General features: G+C 41.7%; 1 protein-coding gene across 1 annotated transcript in view; it reads left to right on the top strand.

The window, feature by feature from the left end:
* Positions 1–20,694, top strand: part of maml2 (mastermind like transcriptional coactivator 2) — a 58,137-nt gene that overhangs the window by 32,016 nt on the left and 5,427 nt on the right. Inside the window, exon 2 of the mRNA XM_011482303.3 lies at positions 8,421–9,614. Within this exon, the coding sequence (XP_011480605.1) occupies positions 8,421–9,614 (1,194 nt within the window). The remainder of the gene's footprint in view (positions 1–8,420; positions 9,615–20,694) is intronic.

Raw genomic sequence — 20,694 nt, 5'->3', positions numbered from 1 at the left:
TGGATGGATGGATAGACGGATGGATGGATACATAGACGGTTGGATGGATACGTGAATGGATGGATGGATGGATACATGGATGGATGGATGGATGGATGGATGGAAAGACGGATGGATGGATGGATACATAGACGGTTGGATGGATGGATGGATGGATACATAGACGGATGGATGGATGGATGGACAGACGGATGGATGGATACATAGACGGATGGATGGATGGATGGATAGACGGATGGATGGATACATAGACGGATGGATGGATGGATACATAGACGGTTGGATGGATGGATGGATGGATAGACGGATGGATGGATGGATGGATGGACAGACAGATGGATGGATGGATACATAGACGGTTGGATGGATGGATGGATACATAGACGGATGGATGGATGGATGGATAGACGGATGGATGGATACATAGACGGTTGGATGGATACATGAATGGATGGCTGGATGGATGGATGGATACATAGATGGATGGATACATAGACGGATGGATACATAGACGGTTGGATACATAGACGGTTGGATTGAAGGACGGGGGGATGGATAGATGGTAGGCCCACACAATAAATCGCAAATTTATCTTTATCGCGATATCAAGCAAAAGTTGGCGAAAACAGCGGTAAATGGTAACCTTAAATGTGCTAAACAATCTTATGACAGCTTGAAGTATTTAATTAATCAAATAAATCCAGAAAAACACTTGTTCTTCAGCGGGGGCTAAATTATTACCGTGTATTGTATTGACTTTTTTTTAGCCTCTTCAGCTGTTTTGCATTTTTTAACTTTCATTTGCGGGTAAAAATAGTCGTGCAAGTATGATGTCACCTATAGAAAATGGCTCACTATCAGCTTCAACCGAATGAAGTCGATACAGTCGCTATTTGTTTGTAATACGGACTCCGCCCATTTGGAGCTAGACGTCGTTAGTAAGCAGTGAATGCTCAGAGTCGATCTGAGTCGACGTTTCTATGGCAACCCCTCTCGCCAATCAACTGTGTTTGTTGGAAGCCCGCACCCTTACTACTTGAAAGTGGGCTACACAAAATCTTTTCAACCTTTCACCCACGTTTATTGACGGATCTGATTGGCCAGTATTTAACTAGAATAACTCTCTCATAAGCTAACAACCCTTTTCTCATCATTTTATGACTTTATTCTCATTTAGTATAGACGTCTTTCTAATATTTTACAATTTCTTAACATTAGTTTATGACTATTGTTGTAAAATGCTGAATTCTTTTAAACATATTTGTACCACCTTTTCCTTGTAAAATGTTAATATCTTTCTCAGAATTTTAGAACTTGTTTAAAAAATGTTACGACTTTTCCTCCCCCATAATTTTTTCTCATAATTTTATTTATTCTAAACTCATAAAAATGTTGACTTCTTTCTCCTTTTTTTAAGACTTTTTTAACATAATTTTACAACTTTATTTGTGTTAACGTTTGACTTATTTTTAATTATTTTTTCTCATCATTTTATGACTTTGTCCTCACTTTTAATTTATTTCTATTTCTTTTTAGTGATCCGGTTGTAGATTTGTTTGGATTTTTAGCATTTTCCTTGGTTGCTTTTGTTATTTTGCCCTGTAATCTGTTGCTTTATGCTTTGTTTAGACGTTTCTGTTGGTTTTTTGCAAGCGTTTAGATCGGTTTGTGACCTGCTGCTCTGCCTTCATCTGTTTCCTGTCTTCACATGAATGCTCTCACCTACTTTCAGATTCTCGAAGCACCTGCTGCTTATTCGGACAATTCCTCTTTCCGAACGCAAATGGATTTCTTTTAACCATTTCTTTTCGTTGTTTCTCTGTTTATTTATGTTCTGAGATATATTCAATAATCCGTGACTGTACTCTCTAACATGCACACTCACATATGTTCTTTAAAGAGGACGCATTTGTCGTTACGGCATCAACGTTTTTGCTTCAAAAATGCGACAGAAACCAAAACAAAACAAGGAAAAGGTCGTTTTTTTAGGAGCACTAAGTGTTGTCCCTGTATTTTCATAAACTACGACGCTGCGCCTGGTTGTTCCCCGCAGTCCGAGGTGGATGTCTTTGTGGTGGAGGGTGACATGCAGATGAGAGGTGACAGTGGCGTCACCAGCTCGGTGCGCCACATGGCAAAGGGTGATGTGATGTGACAGCTTGTCACTGCGATGTTGCTGACCTGTGGTACGTGTGCAGCAGCGTGGTCTTGCTGGTGCTTGCCCTCCTGCCTCAACAGAGTCGTACTTCTTTGACTGTCGTCTGTGTTTTCTGGAGAGCTCAGGAAAAAGGATCTTGTGAATGGTTTGTGAAGACCTTCACCCACACCTCCACTTCTGACTGCGAGGCCTTCAGATCTGCAGGGTTACTCCACGAACGTCCAGATCCTGAGCATAAGCCACTCTGTTCTTAATGTTTAATACTGCTTAAGCAAAGTCTCTGTCATTATTGCGCAAGCTGTCTTTTATTAAAATGTCAAGTTTCTTCATGAAATGTTGGGTCAGAGCTGCAGCAGCTGATAAAACAAAAAATAAACATAATGGATGATTTCTCTTCAAAGGAGCTCTTATCATCTTCTCCAATTTCCCAAAGGCTGCCACAAAGCTGCCTTCCTCCTCCTCTTTTTTTTTTTTTTTTTTTTTGCACTGCTGCGGCAGTTCATCCTCCTCTCCTGCCCGCTCTCTGGAGGACCGCCTCAATCTAATACAACTGTGTCAGGAAGTGTGGGGATGCAAAGTGCTGAGGAGCCAAAAGTAGCCCACCTCTGCAGTGTGCTGCTTCGTCCTGACACACAACAAGCCTTTTTCCAGAGGCTCCACGCGCACAGTGCGCCGTGCAACCTCGTGGTTACGCCTGGTCCTACCTATGTTCTCATAGATTTAAACCTTTGGTTTACGCATTAATGCACTTTCCTGGTTGCATCGTCCTTTTTTTTTACCAGCATCTACTGATCTGATTAGAAACAGGCCCCTCATTGTTGGAAAGGAGGATATCATTTTATACCCGGCCTGATTTCTCTGTAAATTGCCTTTAATGTACTCGCTTAATCTCAGACGTCGCCCTTTTAAATAATTCAGAAAATTCTAATCATCCAGGATGTTATTTGGCTTCTGAATCACGACTTCCATAATTCAGCCGAGCTCCTCTCACTCCTACCAAGCAGATGAATTTTGTATGAAAGCCGATCACCTGCATCGATCTCTTGTTTCTTTATCTGGCAACAAACGAGCCGAAAGTCCCTCCTGCAAGAGCGTGCAACCTACAAACCCACATAAATAGTCTGTCTCCCTGGGAACACAATAGTTGTATTTATTCCTTTTATTTGAGTTTTTTTATTTTTTTCTTTCATGTCAGATGCAGAGAGGGAGGTCTCCCTCGCTCTCCGAGGAAGATTGCAACATGCTTTAGGGCTCTGGTGAAAAGATTAAAGGCTTGTGAGCTCAGTCTCTTGCTAAGCTACATTCTTGCGCAGGACCTGAAAACACACTTTCTAACCTTTTTACCAGCAGTTTGGGCTCCTCATTGGTTTGCGGATGGACAGATGGTACCGAGAGCTCACCCGCAGCCCAATCCACAGAGCTCGGCATCACCGCTCCACACACAAGCAGCCTCCTGTGACACGGTCAAGGGCAGGTTCCTCACTGCTGCCGTCAAGGGGAGTTCAACAATTCACACCAAAGGGAATCTGCACCTCTTTTGGTGGAACCACTTAGATTTCCCTTAGAAATTAGGTGCTTTATTTGGCTAAAAATTACAGTAAATGTTCGAAGCAGGTACTTCTCTTTCCTGAGACTGTCAATGATGGGTAGAGAGTGTGTTTAAAGCCTCTTGTGAAGCAGGAGTCACTTTCCACGCGGTTCAGAGCTTCTGAGCTCATTAAATGTTAATCAAAAAATCTATTTTCAGATCACTCTGAGATCAGTCATGAGGATTTCAGGCCATAGAGGAGGCCACCGCCTCTGAGAACCCAGCTGAGGGAGCTCTGTCTCTGAAAAGAAGAAAAAAAAGCAAACATCTTTTTATTCTATCAAAACGTACTGCCTAAAGATGAACTTCCTTTTTATTTTACGCTGAAATCCCCTCTTCGAGGTCTTTCATACAGTGACGGGGGGGTGACCCAGAGTCATGGCAGCTTTTCTGCGACGCACGCGGCGTCCTTCCATTATTCATGATGCGTTTGCACAGACGGTGCCCTGAACCATGAGAAAGGAGTCCAAAAAGAATCAGATGAGTTTTAACACACTGGAGGGCCTGTTTACGTCTGCATGCAGGAAATCTGCAGATGTCCAGCGATGCCTGACGGCGCAGACCTCAGAGAGCGCAGCGGACGCCGTTACTGAGCATTTACAGTCTCTGCCATCCTCTGCTCCCACGGCTTACAGCAGCCAATCATGGCAGCTTTTGAATCCTTTCTGTTGTTCGTTTTTGTGACTTTTAAAGACCCAAGCCGATTAAAAATGCGTTTTTTTGGTGTTTATAATATGCTTTTGTGGCGTTTTTCTGATGATACAGGACAAATGTGAAGAAAATTAAGCTTAAAATTGCTTTTCTAAGTATTTCTTTATTCAAATAATTGTTAATTTAGAAGCAGATAAATAAAAAAAGGTTTGGAAAAGATGGTAGTTGTGACATAGACGGTATGCTGGACGGGCCATAAGCCCGCTGCTCCACTCTGATGCGTCCGCTTGCAGACAAATGGATCCATGTGCGTCTTTGTTTTCCTCGTCTGAAATGGCCTCTGGCTCAAAACTCTACAACTGGGTTGCTTCAACTTTGCTCTCCATTTTTTGTTAGGTTGGGGGAGTGTGGGGCTGAGAGTGCGAACAGAAAGCTCTCAGCAACTAGGAGGGGAAGGGGAGCGGGGTTGCCCTCGACTCAGAGGCGAATTTCTGATGAACAATTGCCGCTCTGCAGAAACTATGTCCTAGAAAACGACACTGGTTTTTCTGATTCTGGCTAAAAACGGCATAATTAAAAGACCAGGAAGTAGTGAAAAAGTAAGATTTTGTCTACTAAGTAAGTTACATCCCATCAAATAGCTGTACATTTAAGGGACTGGTACAAAACAAGTTCAATCATATTTTTAAACGCTAATGTTTGTTCCTAAAGTTTTTTTTTATCACACAGATAATGATTTTTTTTAAATTTAGATTTCATTTTTTTGGGATAGTTTGTCTGCAAATAATTTTTATTGTTTTTTTTTTTTTTTAAACCAATGCACCAGATTTACGTCATAAAAAATAAAGCTTGAAAATTCTTTGCACTGGAAAAAAAAAGGTTGTTTTTAAAATGTTATTGAGGCATATTTCTGATGATAGAGGACACATGTAGAGAAAATTTAGCTCAAATTTGCATTTCTGAGTATTTCTGTATTCAAATAGCTGTAAATCAGGAGCAGATGAAAAAATTCAGTTTGAAAAAGATGGTGGTTGTGACGTAGAAAATGCGCCGGGCGGGCCTCAACCTCCCTGCTAGCAGTGGAGAGAGGAAGTGGGTTGCTCCTCGCCAACGTCCCACCCTCACCTCAGAGTTGAATTTCCAATGAACTACTGCCGCTCTGCAGAAACTATGTCCCAGAAAACACCCGGTTGTTGATTTGGGCCAAAACTGGTGCAATAATAATTCAAAGATCAGTGGAAACACTTTTACAGTAGATCAAAAGATGATTGGAGTGATTTAACAGGGATTTATGGAATTGCTCCACTTTTATAGACATTGAAATATAAAAATAAACAAGCTAAACTTGTTTATTTTTATTTTTCATTTAACAGGAAATTGGTGCTTTTTTATGTTATAATAGCAGTTTACCATAAAGTTTAAGTCACAGGGATTGGGAAACGCCACCAGCGCACACCTCTCCCCGTTACTGTCCTCTTCCCTTCAGCGTGTTGAAACACTCACCTGCGGTTAATGAAAGCGCTTTGGCGAAACCTAGAGATTTGCACATGGCGTACGCGTCTCTGAACTATTGTGAAAGCGGCAGGCGAGGAAACGCAAACATCACCTCGTGAGAAACATAATCAAAAGCAGGATTCACTCCAACCCTCGGGCTATGAATCATATTGAATGTAACGTTTGGCAGCAGGTGGAAATGACTCAAACTTGTTCCCACAGTGGAACAGACAACACACTGATACAGCGCTCTCGTTCTCAGGCTGTCGTCCGCCGGTTCCGCATCAGAAAAATCCGCCATTTTTCATGTCTTGATATATTTGTGGGAGTAAGATTGCAACGAGATAAGCTATTTATTTCCCAAAAGGTTGTTTTAATGACTCCTACACTCAAGTGGGAGATCAAATTGTTTTTGTTTTACCCAACAAAAAGAACATAAACTGTAGAGAGGAGAAGGACACTAAATTTGGATGTCTTAATGTTTTTACGAGGTGCTGGTGAAATACTTTTGAACGGAGGAGATGAGGAGCAGGAAAATCTGATATGTGCGCCGGCGTGCTGAGCAGAATCATAAAGCAGAGACTGTCTAACGAAGCACGGCGCTGGAAAGTATAATGTATGCAAATGAGCCAAACAGACAAAGGGCCCTTTTGTTCTCTCTGCCGACTCCATCAGATTCTCAACTACCTTTCCCTACATCCTCCTGTGATCAAACGTCGCATCAGAAGACGCTGCTGTCACCTCACTGCTGCGGCGTTTTTACACAGAACCCTTAAGGTTTAAGTACATTTATTAGATGACGATTGAAGCAAATGATACTTTATGGGTCTTTATTCCATTTATATCAAACCATCCTTTGTCTATTTATAAAAAAGCAATTTGATGCTGGGTGAAGTGAAATGGAAAATGTAAAGAAAGGATTTAAATGAGCAGTAACGCCTCATTTGAAAGATCTTTTCAAACTCCACATGTTCTGAGATCTTTATAAGAACACTTAACTGGATAGAAGTGTGATCATTGACTGTATATAGAACTGGACGGAGTGACCTTGACTCTGTCACGTTCCAAACAGGAAGTCAGGAAATCCCAGACTTCTATTGAGAAACAAATAGCTATTTCTCAGTCATTATATTTGTCAGAGTAACCATTCTTGCTCTGATGCTGGTTTTTTTTTTTTTTACATGTCCTTGTTAGTAGGTCAGATTTTTTCTGGCCCCAATATGATTCTGTGTCATTTAATTTTGAGTATTAAAGCCCCATTAGCTGCCACTCACCTTGGTGAGTGAATTGTTCCCATTCCCTGGGGGAGCGGGCAGCTGCAGACCCAGCCCCTTAATGCTGAATGTCTGAGGGTCCCATTATTTTAGAGTCTAGCTTGGACAGTCAAACAAACATAGCACAACTATTAACTAGTAAAAATGGGTGATAAGTAGTCGTCTGAGAAAGTTTGACTGTAGCTTCAGTATCTTAAGAGCTACTGACATTTTTTAACTTTAGAAATTCATTAAAAATTCCCAAAAATGAGAAACAATGACTTTCTTTTAAAATTGCTGTTGTATCATGAATATAATGTTGGGTATTTATGACTAGCTCATATAATGTTACTATTTATTAGTTTCGGTTGGTTTTGAGAGATTATGATTTTTTTTAAATGGCTGTTTCCCAGAGCTTGCACTTTGTAGACGGTCCCTTGTCACCTGTCTCACTGCCGCCTTTCCGTTTAATTCTCATAAAAAATAAACAATCATAATGGCTTTCTAGGTCATCGTTTGTGTTGAGACAAACCAAATGACACTTGCTGTTAGTATTAAACATTTATGAAAAGACTGAGTCTGAATCTGTGAATAGCTTGCTAGCTTCATCAAACTGTTTTGGTGCTCCTCCTGCTTAAATCAGCGCCGTATTCTGCTGCGCTTTATGCCAATAAAATCTTGTGATCCGTTTATTATATGCAGACTTATGGTAGAATGTTTATCTGAATTAAAGAGCTTGCAATATATAGTGCTGATCGAAAGATTAGTAAAATAAATATCTGATCCCTGATTGAGATGCAACATCCAATCGATTCTGAAACTCTGTGATCTGGCCTGATTTGCAATCACATGATCAAATCATTACTTTTTAACACTATTTTTTTTCTTTAGTGCAAGTTATTCAAGTTATAAGCTGGCCAATCAGATGCCTTAATAAAAGGCCGCAACATCCAACGTGTCCAATGTTTGACAGATTTTGTGTAGCCTGCTTTCAAGGGATGTGGACTTCCAACAAGCTCACTACTGATTTGCAAGAAGGGGTTGCCATAGAAACTATGACTCAGACAGATTCAGACCAATCACTCCTTCCTGATGTTGTCTGGCTCCAACATGGCGGCGTTTGTGTCACGCAAAAAGTAAAGACTGAATTGTCTTCATTCGGTTGGAGTGATCGTGACATCCCACTCCCTCGGTCCAGTTCTCATATACAGTCAAAGGGTGGGATAGATGTGTGATGAAAAGTTCAAACTAAGGTTTTTCAATTTGTGTGTTGCAGCTCCAAGGCTCTCTGCGCAGGAAGATTGAGGGAAACGCCCCCGGACAGCCTCCAAAGCAGAACGGACTCTCCTGTGGTTTCTCCGGGTCGGACTTTAAGCGGATTCGCATGGACGCCGGTGTTCTGGAGCACGTCACCTGCAGCCCCAACCTCACCCAGTCCCACCCTCTGCAAAGGTCCGCAGGCGGCGGCATGCACAGGAAAAACTACATGATGCCTCCCGGATTGGGGTCGGATATAATCAATATGACTCTAAAGGAAATGAAAACGGAGCCCGTGGAGGCCCAGTCCTGCAGCCAGTCCATCTTTGAATTCAAGGATGAAGGCTGTGGTCAGATTGACCCAGAACTCCAGGATCTTTTTGATGAGCTGACAAAGTCGGTGCCCCCGCTGAACGATTTTGAACTTGAGAAGATGCTGAAACAGGACGATACGTTTGGTTTGGATCTGGGTCGGCCGAGCTCCGCCGGAGCAGCTGCCAGCCTGTGTTCCCCGATAGAGAAGCAGATAAAGACGGAGAACTCTCCGGACTTTGGACCGTCCCACTGTGGCTCTCCGCAGCTTAGACCAGCCTCGGCAGGTCCGTCGTTCACGCTGACCAGCACCTCCTCCACCAACTCCTTGCAGAAGACAAACAACCAGGCGGGACACCCCAGAACCCTGCCGTGCTGGCCAGAAATATCCCACGCGCAGCAGCTCAAGCAGATGGCGGCCAACCAGCAGCAGCAGCAGCCAAGTTCTCTCCTTCATCACCATCACCAAACCCCAAATGTGGGAATGTCCAGCTGGGCTCCAGCCATGAACTCCTCCACCAGCACCTTTCCCCAGGGGAAGACCTCCACCTCAGCGCCACTCAGCCAGCAAAGGGTTGACCCCCATAATAAGGAGATCAGCAACTGCCTCTTCAAATCCAACGGCCACGCTGGCGCCCACCAACTGGACATGAAGTGTCCCAGCACCAAACCCACACTGCACTTCAGCCCGAAAACAACCCATTCCGCCAACCAGCCGGTCATGTCCATCATGACAAGTCCAGCGGGTAAACCCGAGCAGCAGTCTCCGTCACCGAGTCCCAACCAGCCGCATGCTGGTCTGCACTTCCAAGGCCAGCAGATCTCCACGCCGGGGTCCCTCTGTCTGCAGCCCAAGTCAAGTCCTGCTGGACTGCCGTTCAGGCTGTCCCAGCCGCAGCAGGTAAGACCTCCGTCTACGCAAACGAGTTACACTTCTAAAAATAATCTAAAATTTATATTTTACAAAATTGTTGATGTTTTAAGGCTGTAAACCTTCTCACTGCACACTTTATACACTTGTCTCAGACAGATGTAAACATGTTTACGCTTTTCTTTCTTGTTTAAAGTCTCAAAAGTTCAAACCTTCATAGAAAAATAAGGCCGGTATCATAAAACGAAACCAAAGATCTGATCCCAAGAAAATTATTAAAAATGAATCAGGGCGCAGAACACGATACACTCTAAAAAGAAATAAAATAAAAAAATGCCACAAAAGTTATATATGCCCATATATTTGTAATATAAGTCAGAAAACAAATTGAGTACATAACACCTTACGCCGTATGTCACTATTTAAGGTACCATTAAATCCAGGACTCCACTTGATTTAGAATCAGCATGAATGAAAAATAGAAACCCTTACAAAATGTATATATTTGTGAATAAATTCAGGCAGAAAGGCCCTTACCTTTATCAGTCTTTCAGATCTCACCCCATTTCAATTTTGTTTCACTTCACACAGTCTTTGTGTTTATCAATGTGAAGTTCTAAAGGTTAAGGCTTTGCTCAAGTGTTTTGTGTTGACCCTTTTTGTGTTTCTTGTGTAAACACGATTTCTACCAGGACTTACCTGATAGAAAGATGTTACGGGGTCAAATCAGGACCCGCTTCGTTTAAACGAAAAACCAGATTGCTACGTCTTTAAACGTCTTAAAACACGAAAACGAACGCTTTTTGAAATTGAAAGGTATACAAAAATGTGTACAAATATTGTACATTTGAAAAAATATATTCTAAATTTGAAGAAGACTTAAAAAAAAACCTGAAACTGTTTCCAAATGGAAAAACGGTTTCTCTGTTAGAGCTGGTGTTTTGTTTTCTTGTTTCTCTCTTTTCAGTCCTCAATTTACAGTTTTGTTTCAGATTTTTACGTTTTGTTGTTGATTCTAATTGCTTGTGTGGGGGTGGGGCTTTGAGCCCATTGGCTACGAGGACATGATTGACATCAGGCAACAGAGGTAATGCAGATGTCATTTCCGCTCCAGAGCCGTGACTGTTGTCGACTGTAAAGCACTTCGGGCCTTCTGAGAGGGTAGTAAAGCGCTACACAAGTATACGCCTTTTACCGCCCTGTGTCAGTCCTCCTCCAACGTACCGAACTTTCGGACAGCATTATCATACTGTACTGTTTTTATTTTTTGTTCACGATCAATCCAGTTAATGCAAAAGTTCCTGGTTCATAGCAACGGAAGTCCAAATAGGATAAAAGGGAGAAGGTGTTTCTGCTAAGGGGCTTTCCGGGTAGTTGTTCTTTGATGTAAGAGGCTTTTACTTAGTAAACCTTCTTGAAAAACCCATACTTTCTTAGTTTGAAGTTAGAAACATTCAGAGCTCTGAGATTTGATTGTATTCCTCCTAATATTGGTGTTTTTTGGGGTAATTTATGACGCCTACGACTGATATGCATCCCGCCTTTCTCTGAGACATCCGGGTCGTACTTCAAAACCCTCCATGAACCTAAAGGAAAAACTGGTGTAGATCAGAGATGGATGGAAGGACACTTTCTGTTGAAGGTTCGTCCAAAATAATCTTTCCAGATCAAAGTGGATGAACAATTTTTGTAACAAAATCTGCTGGATAGATTTATTTAGGACTGACTGACGTTTTGCTGCACCTGGTTCCAACTCTTACTCCAAAATATTCCATGAGGGAAAACACATTGTACAAATCAAACAAATCCATTCATTCTTCTGTTTTCTGACTTCAGGTATGTCTGTAAGGTTAAAGTGACATTAGCCGGGAGACACCTGAGCATGGGAAAATCCTCTTTCACATTTGACCCAGACCCTCAGGGAGTGATGAACCACAGTTCTAGCCACAGTCTCCAAACTACACAGCCCAGTCCCTCATGTTGAGTCCCATTGAGTTCAATTTTTAGGTTTCGGTTTGTTCCAACTGCAGAATGTAATCCCACAATCTCCGTTAAGGTGCTTTGTTTGTTTTTTAAGAGCCTGATCAGGAACAAACAGCCAAAAAGTAACATTGTTAAATGGTTTTCCAGGCTGCTAGAACATTAGTCTTTGTTCTCTAGATTTTTTGGAGTAAGGTTATAGTCAGGATAAGCCATATTTTGGATAGGTCAGGGGAGATGACGTTTTTATTCTAAATTTTGTAGAATAACTCTTAGAATAAGTTTCATCATTGATTTTCTGGGTGATGTGGGGGTCAGGAACGTGTTTAATTAGAGTTTTCTTGCAATTGATTAATTGTGACCTGTAATTATTAAGATAATGAATCTATTTTCAATCTAATAATTGCTGTGAAAAGCCTCATTTTGAGGTATTTTCATTTAAATTCTTAACATTATGACACAATAAAAGATCAAAATACAACAAAAAAACTGGCTATATGGAGTTTTTTTTATTATAAAAGACTTTCAACCTTTACTTTTGTTCTGACTATTGTGTCATTTTTTAATTTTGCTTACTGTTCATTTTTTCTATCCGTTGGGATTTTTTTGTCGCACATTAGCATCGCAGCAAATTCCTTTTCTGTGAAACTGCTCTGTTCACTGAAAATGGCAATAAATACTCCTTGAATCCTTTTACGCCAACAAAAAAAACCCACATCAGGTCCAGAGTACTTTAATGTACCACATCAAAAATATTACTGAAGAAATAACAAGGATAAAGTATTAAAAATTGATTGAATATTTATTTCCGAAATTTCTGATAATGCACACTCCATAGGCCATTAACCCGCCTATACAATGGTCATTTACAAAAGAAATAAATATTCAATCAATTTTTAATACTTTATTCTTGTTATTTTTGGATCGCTTTTCACAAAAAGCGAACTATTATTTACGAGGTGCGTCAAAGCAAAGCCGAATTTATGTTGATCGTCACGATAGATCAAAAAAAGTATCAGTTCACCTCGTACCGCTTGTTTTTGTCCAGATGATGAAGCTAAAGGTTGTTTTAAAGAAGCCAGCGCAGGGATATAGAACATTTAAGCTAGGTGACCGGAACTTCTTTTTTACGTATGCATTAACACTTTTTAATGCACATCCAGCAGCCAATCAGATTCGAGTATTCAGCCGGACCATGGTATAAACCAGATGATGCTGTGCATCATCAGATTTACAAGGAAGCAACCGTACGACACGAAAATGAGATTAAAGAGATGGAAAAAAATCAACAACATGCTAAAATGTCTGTAATCAATTCATCGCGTGACTTTTGACCCCACTCATTAAAATTTATTTTTGTAGACTAAATAAAACGAATCGAACATATTGATGGTGGGAAAATAATGCATCATCTAAAATTGAAACAGGTGGATGGCATTATTTCTATTTGTAAAAACCAGTCGTTCTGACCTTTGACCTCTTCACAGTGTGTTTTTAGTGGCGGGTTTTGCTCTCTTTTCTTCTTCTTCCATTTGCCGAGCAAATATGTCTACCATCCACAAAGACTGACGCAGCATCAGAATGTCTTGGCACCAATAGAGGCACATCAGAAACGCGTTGACGCTCATGTCAGCCACATTTCACTCCTTCATTCGGCGTCTTGCAGCTCGCCTGCTGCCAGAATGCCGCTTCTGTTTGGGGACTTTGTTGTTCTTCCCCGTGTCTCGTCCTTCGCCGCGGCGGTCCCCTTCAGCGCACTTTTTTCTTTTCCTTTTTTTTCCCCCTGGAAGTGTTTTGACGATGACACAGATTGCCAGAGCATGGTAAATTAAAATACAGGACTTGTAATTTCTTTGCCTGTCATGGTGGCTCCCTGTCAGGGCGCAGATATGCACAGCGGGATTTGCTAATTGGAGGTTGTTAGCTACGAGGGACAAGTGGTGGAAAATGACAGTAATCTGCTTAGCCTGGTGCCGGAGGTTGAATCACTGATTTGTTATGATTGGGGAGATTTAGACCGGCTCCTCTTTCGTTTTTGCACCAACAGTCTCCGTGCTTGTCTTTGTGTGAAATGATAATGTGGAGCACACCAGAGAGCTCTCGTGAAATCTGCAGATCAAGGCAGGTGCCGGAGTGACTGAAGGAAAAGACTGTGTGTGTGTCGGGGAGGTCGCGGATGTTTCAAATAAACAAGTTGACAAGACAAACACATCCCCACTCACAGAAAATGAACTAGATTTAGTTTCAGGATAGATTCGACGCCAGAAATCCAGATATCTATAACCTCGTGGTGAGATTTACAGACAAAAAACCTTAAATATCTCGATGTAGTCATCCAAATTGTGGTGCCTACACTAAACAAAAATGAGATATGTGGAAAAATAATGTGAAAACAGCTTCTACTCTTCAATCATGCTTTTCTCTTTGACGGATTTGATTCACACCAGGGATCATTTTCTTCTAAATGTCTGATGAAGCTCACCTGAACTCCGGTGCAGAGGCAAAAACAAAGACGACGGTTTCTGTCTTTGTTGTTATTTTCGCCCCAATTGTTGGGACCGTATGGACCCTCACATGAATGACGGGTTAGTTTGGTCCCTTTTAGGCTAGGGCCAGGCGATGATATGTCCTCGAAAATAAGGAAGGCTTAGGGTGCGGCCAACACTTGTGACCGACAACAACATTTAGCCTTGGACGCACTTAAAATATGTGCGGCAAGTGTGGCCATCATGCATTTCCATCAGTTTTTCTACTTGGTCGCACATGAATACATGCGTATGACCTCAGCCCAAAAATGTTTTTCCCAATTTATTATTAACAACTATATTACGGTGGCAATTTTTTTTCCTCCCTTAACTTACCTAAACCAAATTGTCAGAATCTATTTAATCTTTATTTATTTTTTAAGAGCTGAAGGCTTCTTGTGTTGGACAGATTTTACTGTAGCAACAAGGGGTTGTGGATCGGTCACACAGGGTGTGTATTTGTATAAACCCCTTTTGTTATTTAGACTAAACTTTATTTGTATTGATTGCATTTGTATCCTTTTTTTATTTTTTGTTTTATTTATCGTACTCCCACTATTGGAAGCAACAGCCTTTAAACTAATTTAGCAGCGTGTGGTCTGAAGTTGCAAAATCAAACTAGTTCCAAACAACAGAAGAAACAGATCCTATTTTGGGGGACAGGCTCCTCATTGCTGGTTCAGAAAGTGGCGTTTGTGAAAGCAACCAAACCAGACCAAAGCGTTACACCGTATCAGTGGAACTACCGGAAGCAGCTTTACGATCCCTGTCTGGGCACCCAGGAGGTTCCTACATGAGTTTTCGGCAAGTAATAACACAAAGGGAGAAAAAGTACACCTTTTGTTCCATCGTCAACTATTTAAGAAAAAATGAGCAGAAACCGTTCCCACGGTAGCCCATGCTGAATCGAAAAACACTCAATCAAATCAACTACCTTTTACCATTCCTTTGCCAGTGGAAGTCAGAGCAGAGACAAACAATCATCAAAAAAAATCCCTACAACAAGCACACACTTAGTAGAATACAAACAATATGTAGTCACTGAAACTACTAAATTAAAGTATTTACATAACTTTAAATTCCTAAATCCTTTGAATTCTTCATCCCCTGTTCCACTTATAATAAGAATAATTTCGCTAAACCCGACCTAAGACTTTTTCTTCTGTTGGTAGAAAATCCTGATACACATGCCTACAGCGCCCTCTAGTGGTTCTTACTTTTTAAATATCATTATCAAGTCGCACCCCCATGCAAACTATGCATAACACCATGATGTGTACTCAGAGAAATACAGTACATGAATGAACCTGTTTATTGTTTTAACGTTAACAGACACCGTTGTGCACAATGTGGTGGGAAAAACAGAATGAATTCTTTGGTGGTTGAACACGGTTGACGTGGCACGCTGGTTTCCAATCACATCTTTGACTCAGACTGCTGCTTGGTCGATATTTTTTCTAATAAATGAACATCTCATCTCAATCATGTTTGATGTGTTGATCCTTTTTATATGCCTAAACTCTGAAAGTAATTTTTTTAAAAAGTGCATAAACGTTGGGTCTGATTTTGTAAAAGAGACAAAAAAAAACCAAAAGTTATTGACCATAAGAGCAGCAGATAAATTAAACTAAAGCTGGTTTTAAATGACAGAAATTAGATTTTACCCACTTAAAAAAGACATTTTATACGAGTTTTTAAAAATTGAGGAAGAACAAAAAAAAAGGGTTTCACGTCCAGATTTCCTGACAGAAGCAACTCTTATTCCTCAGGTCTTTAAAATTCTGCAGCTCAACTTCATACGTTTCTCAAGGACCTTGCATTTCAATGAACCCTTTTGTTTTGAACAAATTATACATGCAGACGCGATGCTCCGGCTGTGGTGCTGGTGGTGTAAGTGTTGGGGAGACCAAACGGCAGCCGCTTTGTAATTTTAGAATCTTATGTTTAAAAATGCACCTAATGCTGTTTGTTTTCTCAGCAGTCAGCAGGGACAGGGTTAAATTTCCAGCTAATGAGGACGGTGCTGCTCGCAGGGGGGGTTGGAAAAAAAAAAGAACTAAAGTCACTTCCCACAGCGGACTGAATTAGTAATGCTGGAGAAGTGAAGGTCCGCAAAGGATGCCTTGTGTAACACCAGCCGTGGTGCTTCGTCCCACAACTGATGCTGTGATCCAGACAGATTTATCCCCCTTTTCTTTATAGCATTTAGCTGTAAGATAATTAGCTGTTGGATCATAGAAACTCAAACCTGTAAATTAGCTTCACTTAGTGGCCAAACAAGCGCCTCTCTGATGTGTGGAGGCTGCAGAGCATCACAGGAATCTGAGAAAAGCCAAGTTATGCTGATACCAAGATCCAGAAACGGAGAGCAGACCACAGTTTCTCTAGAAAGGTGTAAGAAAAATTCAAATGTAATTGAACGCAGAAGCATAGGATTAAGATTTAAATGAGTGTCCATACATGACAACGTGTGTCGTACTCTTCCATGTGTGTTTGTTTGTGTGTATATTTACCTCTGTATGTTTAGTTATTGTGGATGCCATAATTCCTAGTTTAAAACCTAACTGTATGGTCTGTTACACCATTGAATTGAATTGTGGGAAAAATGAATCCTTCCTTCTCTACTGAATACATTAGCGTATGTTTACATTGAATGTGTCAAACAGGTGTGCTAAACATGAGTTTATTGTCTTAAGACATCACACCAGGCGTATTATAAACCAACTGTCTTTACTGTTGCTTAATTTTTTAGCAACTTTAAAAAAGGAAGTTTTAGTTTTTGTTGTTGTACATCAATCAATCCATCAAATGTTGACCTGAAACAAAACCATGAACCAAAAATTGGGGAACCGAATGGTGGGGTAACTGAATGGTTGCATTCACGTAGTTATGTGTGTGTATTTGGGTATCTGGAACCAAGGGTGTATTCAGACCCACAGTTTAGACATTTGGTCTGCTTTAAGTGAACCAGTTTTTTTACCTCGATAATCTGGAACAAATTTTCAGTCTAAAGCGGACCTTGGTCCGGGACCAGGAACGGCTCTCTGATTCAATTCTATTCAATTTCAATTATATAGCCCAAATTCACGACAACAGTCTCAATGGGTTGATCCATCTTTCGAGGTGGTCTTGGTTCGTTTCCAATCAGACTGAGCTTCGGTTTCCTCTGAGTTTCCTCAGTCTTAATAGGCTCTGTGCTGGAAACGGAACAACTGGACCAAAACGGCCACCGTAGTCGTCTTCATGTGATGTAAACACAGTAAGAAGGTAGCAACCAGGACGATAAGACCCAACAACTCATTGAAATTCGGTTGGATGAATGCCGGCTCAGTAAAACAACTTTTAACGCGAAACAAATGACTTCTCACACTATTTTCTCGACAGTCTATACGTCATAAACACTTATCAGTAGCCACCTTGCAGCATGTCTTCCTCGTACAAATAAAATGGGGTGAACCTGCCGTTGATACAGACGTTCAAAATTGGTCAGCGAAATATAAAGTTTATCCCAACAAGGATTGCAAAGGGTAGGACTTCCATTATTCTTTCTCTCGTTGCTTTGCCCCGCCCTCGTAATTCCTGGCCAATAACTGAAGACATCTTTAGTCATGTGGTTGTGTTTACAGACCATGGTTCGTAACAGAATAGTATGCTAGAATTTAATTGACTATTTCACAGTCAATGGAAACGCAGCTTGAAGCGGTAGAGTCGTGGAAAGAGGCGGCAACTGACAATAAGTTAACTCCTGTTTGGCGACTCAGAGCGACTCTGACTAATCACTGTCGACTGGTTTCAACATGGCGGCGCCCGTATCATGAAGACATAGTGAGAGATTTGGCATTTTCTATGGGTGACATCACACCTCAATTCCTCCATTGTTTTTACTGTCTATGGACTGTATGAACTTTTCCTGTCTGAATACACCCTAAGTGTGTACTCATTAGAAAGGGAACAGGACTAATAATAGATAGTGGCTGTATTAATAAAATAGGTCCGGGCAATAAGGCTTTTACTTCTTCTCACTCCATTTTGGGATATTTGTTGTATTTTATTTTTACCCTTTCCCAACTTTCCGGTTTTTTTTAAGTTTTATCATCATCATTATAGCTTTTACTGGCAGAGAAAGTGGTAATACAGGCACATTTTAATCCCTAAATATAAAGCTTTGAGTGGTTTAACACCAAGATGCACAATTGACCTCCAGACCCCAATCTGTATCAGTCTCTGGCCTTTAGTCCGGTTCTAGAGTCCAAACCAAACACGGAGAAGCTGCCTTCAGCTTCTATCCTCCACAGCCTTAAAACAGTCTTCCAGAAAACCTTAGATCAGCCAAAGCACTCAAGTGGATTTCAATCCACGTTAAAGACCCACCTGTTCTCAGCTGCGTGTGATTAGCTTGTTGTTACAAATGAACTTGCCTTGATTTGCAAATGCACATCTGCAGCATCAGAGTCGATCAGCAAAAGCAGAAGACATTTTCTACCCTGACTGGCTGTTTTAGTGCCTTTTTGTATTAATTTATGGTTTCATGTGGGAAGTCGGGCTCATTGCTTGTGTGGAAAGTTATATAAATCTATTGGGAAGGAAGGCATCTCCTTGTTTTTGCTTCACACCCCCAGTTTTAGTCCTGAACCTTCAGAATTTGATGCATCTGGCCCTCGATGGTTGTGGTTAGCGAGGAGCGCTATTTCAAGGTAAAAAGGGAGCGCCGCTGCAGGCTCCACGGCAATGGAGCCGTGTTTTGACTAAAAAGAGAGACATTTTCTGTGGGAATGCAAAAAGTAGAGACGATCCTGTTGTCCCCGATTGTCTGGAAACAGTTTTTGTCTCGGTAAAAAAAAGTGGATTTTATTGTTAGAAACCTCAAAAAAGAAAGAAAAATTAGGTTTTTATGTTCCTAATCAAATCACAAAGTTTACTTTTGGGGCTTCGGAAGAATGTTTGATTCGTTCTTTGTGTGAAACCTTAAAGAAGGTTACTTTTGTTCACACATGCAGAACAGATTGCGTGGAAACATTTCAAGTTAGGACGTTATTTTTGGGCTTGTGAAGCCAGAAGTTCTGCAACAGCCTTAACGCTACAGCTGTGGTGCCGCATGTAAAAAAGCAACAGCTTCGACTCGGGCTCCAGGCTGGAGTTCCACTTCACACCCCGTCTTTTTTCCTGTTTCCTCCTCCACCACCAGCCGCACAATAACAGAAAAAGTCTCCAAAAGCACAACAGGAAAAGCTCGGAGCGGGTACTAAAAATAAAAGCTGTATGCCTCTTGCGATACATAGGTTTTTATTGATAAATCCCTGGCTCCACATCCTTCGGTAAGGATAGGAGCAGAGGGAGGAGGGGCCTGAGCTTTACAGGGCAGCGTTAAGGAGGGGAGTGCTTGTTTCCTGGGAAAGGGAGTTGCGGCCAAGTCCAGATGCCGAGGCGCTCCCAGGGGACGGCATCCTGAGACCAGACTGGAGGAAGTGCAGTGTGAGAGCCGGCGAGGCCGGGCCTGGATCACTGTCAGCTGCCTGCACCGCCGCAGGATGGGAGTCTAAATCACCCTGCCTTCCCCCCGTGGAGCGGAGCCACATGTGGTATTCATTTACAACAAGCCTGTGAAGAAAGCAGGCAGGGGGAAAACATGGAAACCAGCCTGGTGACACATCGGGATGGGGCTATTACTCAGGTTTACTCGCGACAGTTGCCCTCACTTGCAGTCCGTTGTGGGTTTTTGGCGAATCAAAGGCTGTCAAAGGAAAGAGTATTTCGCCTTAGTGGCATCTGTGCTGTAATTCCAATCCTCTGATCCTGTTTCATTTCAGATTTTAGAGATGTACTTAGTGAAATAAAGTCTTGCAGATTAGGATCCGCTTACCAAACGCTCTGTTTTGACTCCCTGGGAAACGTTTTTCGCCAGTGTGCTGACTGACTGTACACACTCCGTGTGTTGACTTGGAGTCGGTGGACATTAACCTTCCTACATGACGAATTCCCGCCCATCATGGGGTGTCCTTGTGTTCACGCCATTGACTGTATATGACAACAGGACCGAGTGAGTGTTTATTCCAACAAAAATGAAGTCAATTCAGTCGCTTTTTCTATGGGATATGGAGCTGACGACATCATTTAGTCACAACTACCCTTATGGGTGGATATTGGCGAACCTGGACCAACATGCAGGTGGACTACATGGTCATACACCGCCTGTAAGGTGAAAATGTTCATGCCCATTTTTATCTACGGCTTGCTGCAAGCTACAGGTTGTAGCAAGCACTTAAACAACACACAAGTAAGGATGAAATGGGTGAGGTGAAGGCACATCGTATGGATTGTTTCGACCCCCCTAAAGCATGTGCACTGCGCCAGGAGTCTGTTCTGTTCACGTGAAGACTACGCGCTTCTTACGCAAAACCCGACTGTTAAACTTCAGACAAAATGTTGTTTTTTGTGTTCCTCGTACAGCAGGCACTTGCATGTCACCTGCACACCCCATGCGTGCATTAATAAGAGGCCAGTACTCTCGTCTTACAAATGACTACAGTGATGAGTGGGGACACTGCTGTGAGACAGCGTCTCTCGGACATCATAAGTGCGTGCAACTAACGTTAGCCTCACAATGC

The sequence above is a fragment of the Oryzias latipes genome, chromosome 13, assembly GCF_002234675.1.
Source record: "Oryzias latipes chromosome 13, ASM223467v1".
Taxonomy (NCBI): Eukaryota; Metazoa; Chordata; class Actinopteri; order Beloniformes; family Adrianichthyidae; genus Oryzias; species Oryzias latipes.
This window is presented reverse-complemented; position numbering and strand designations above follow the sequence as displayed.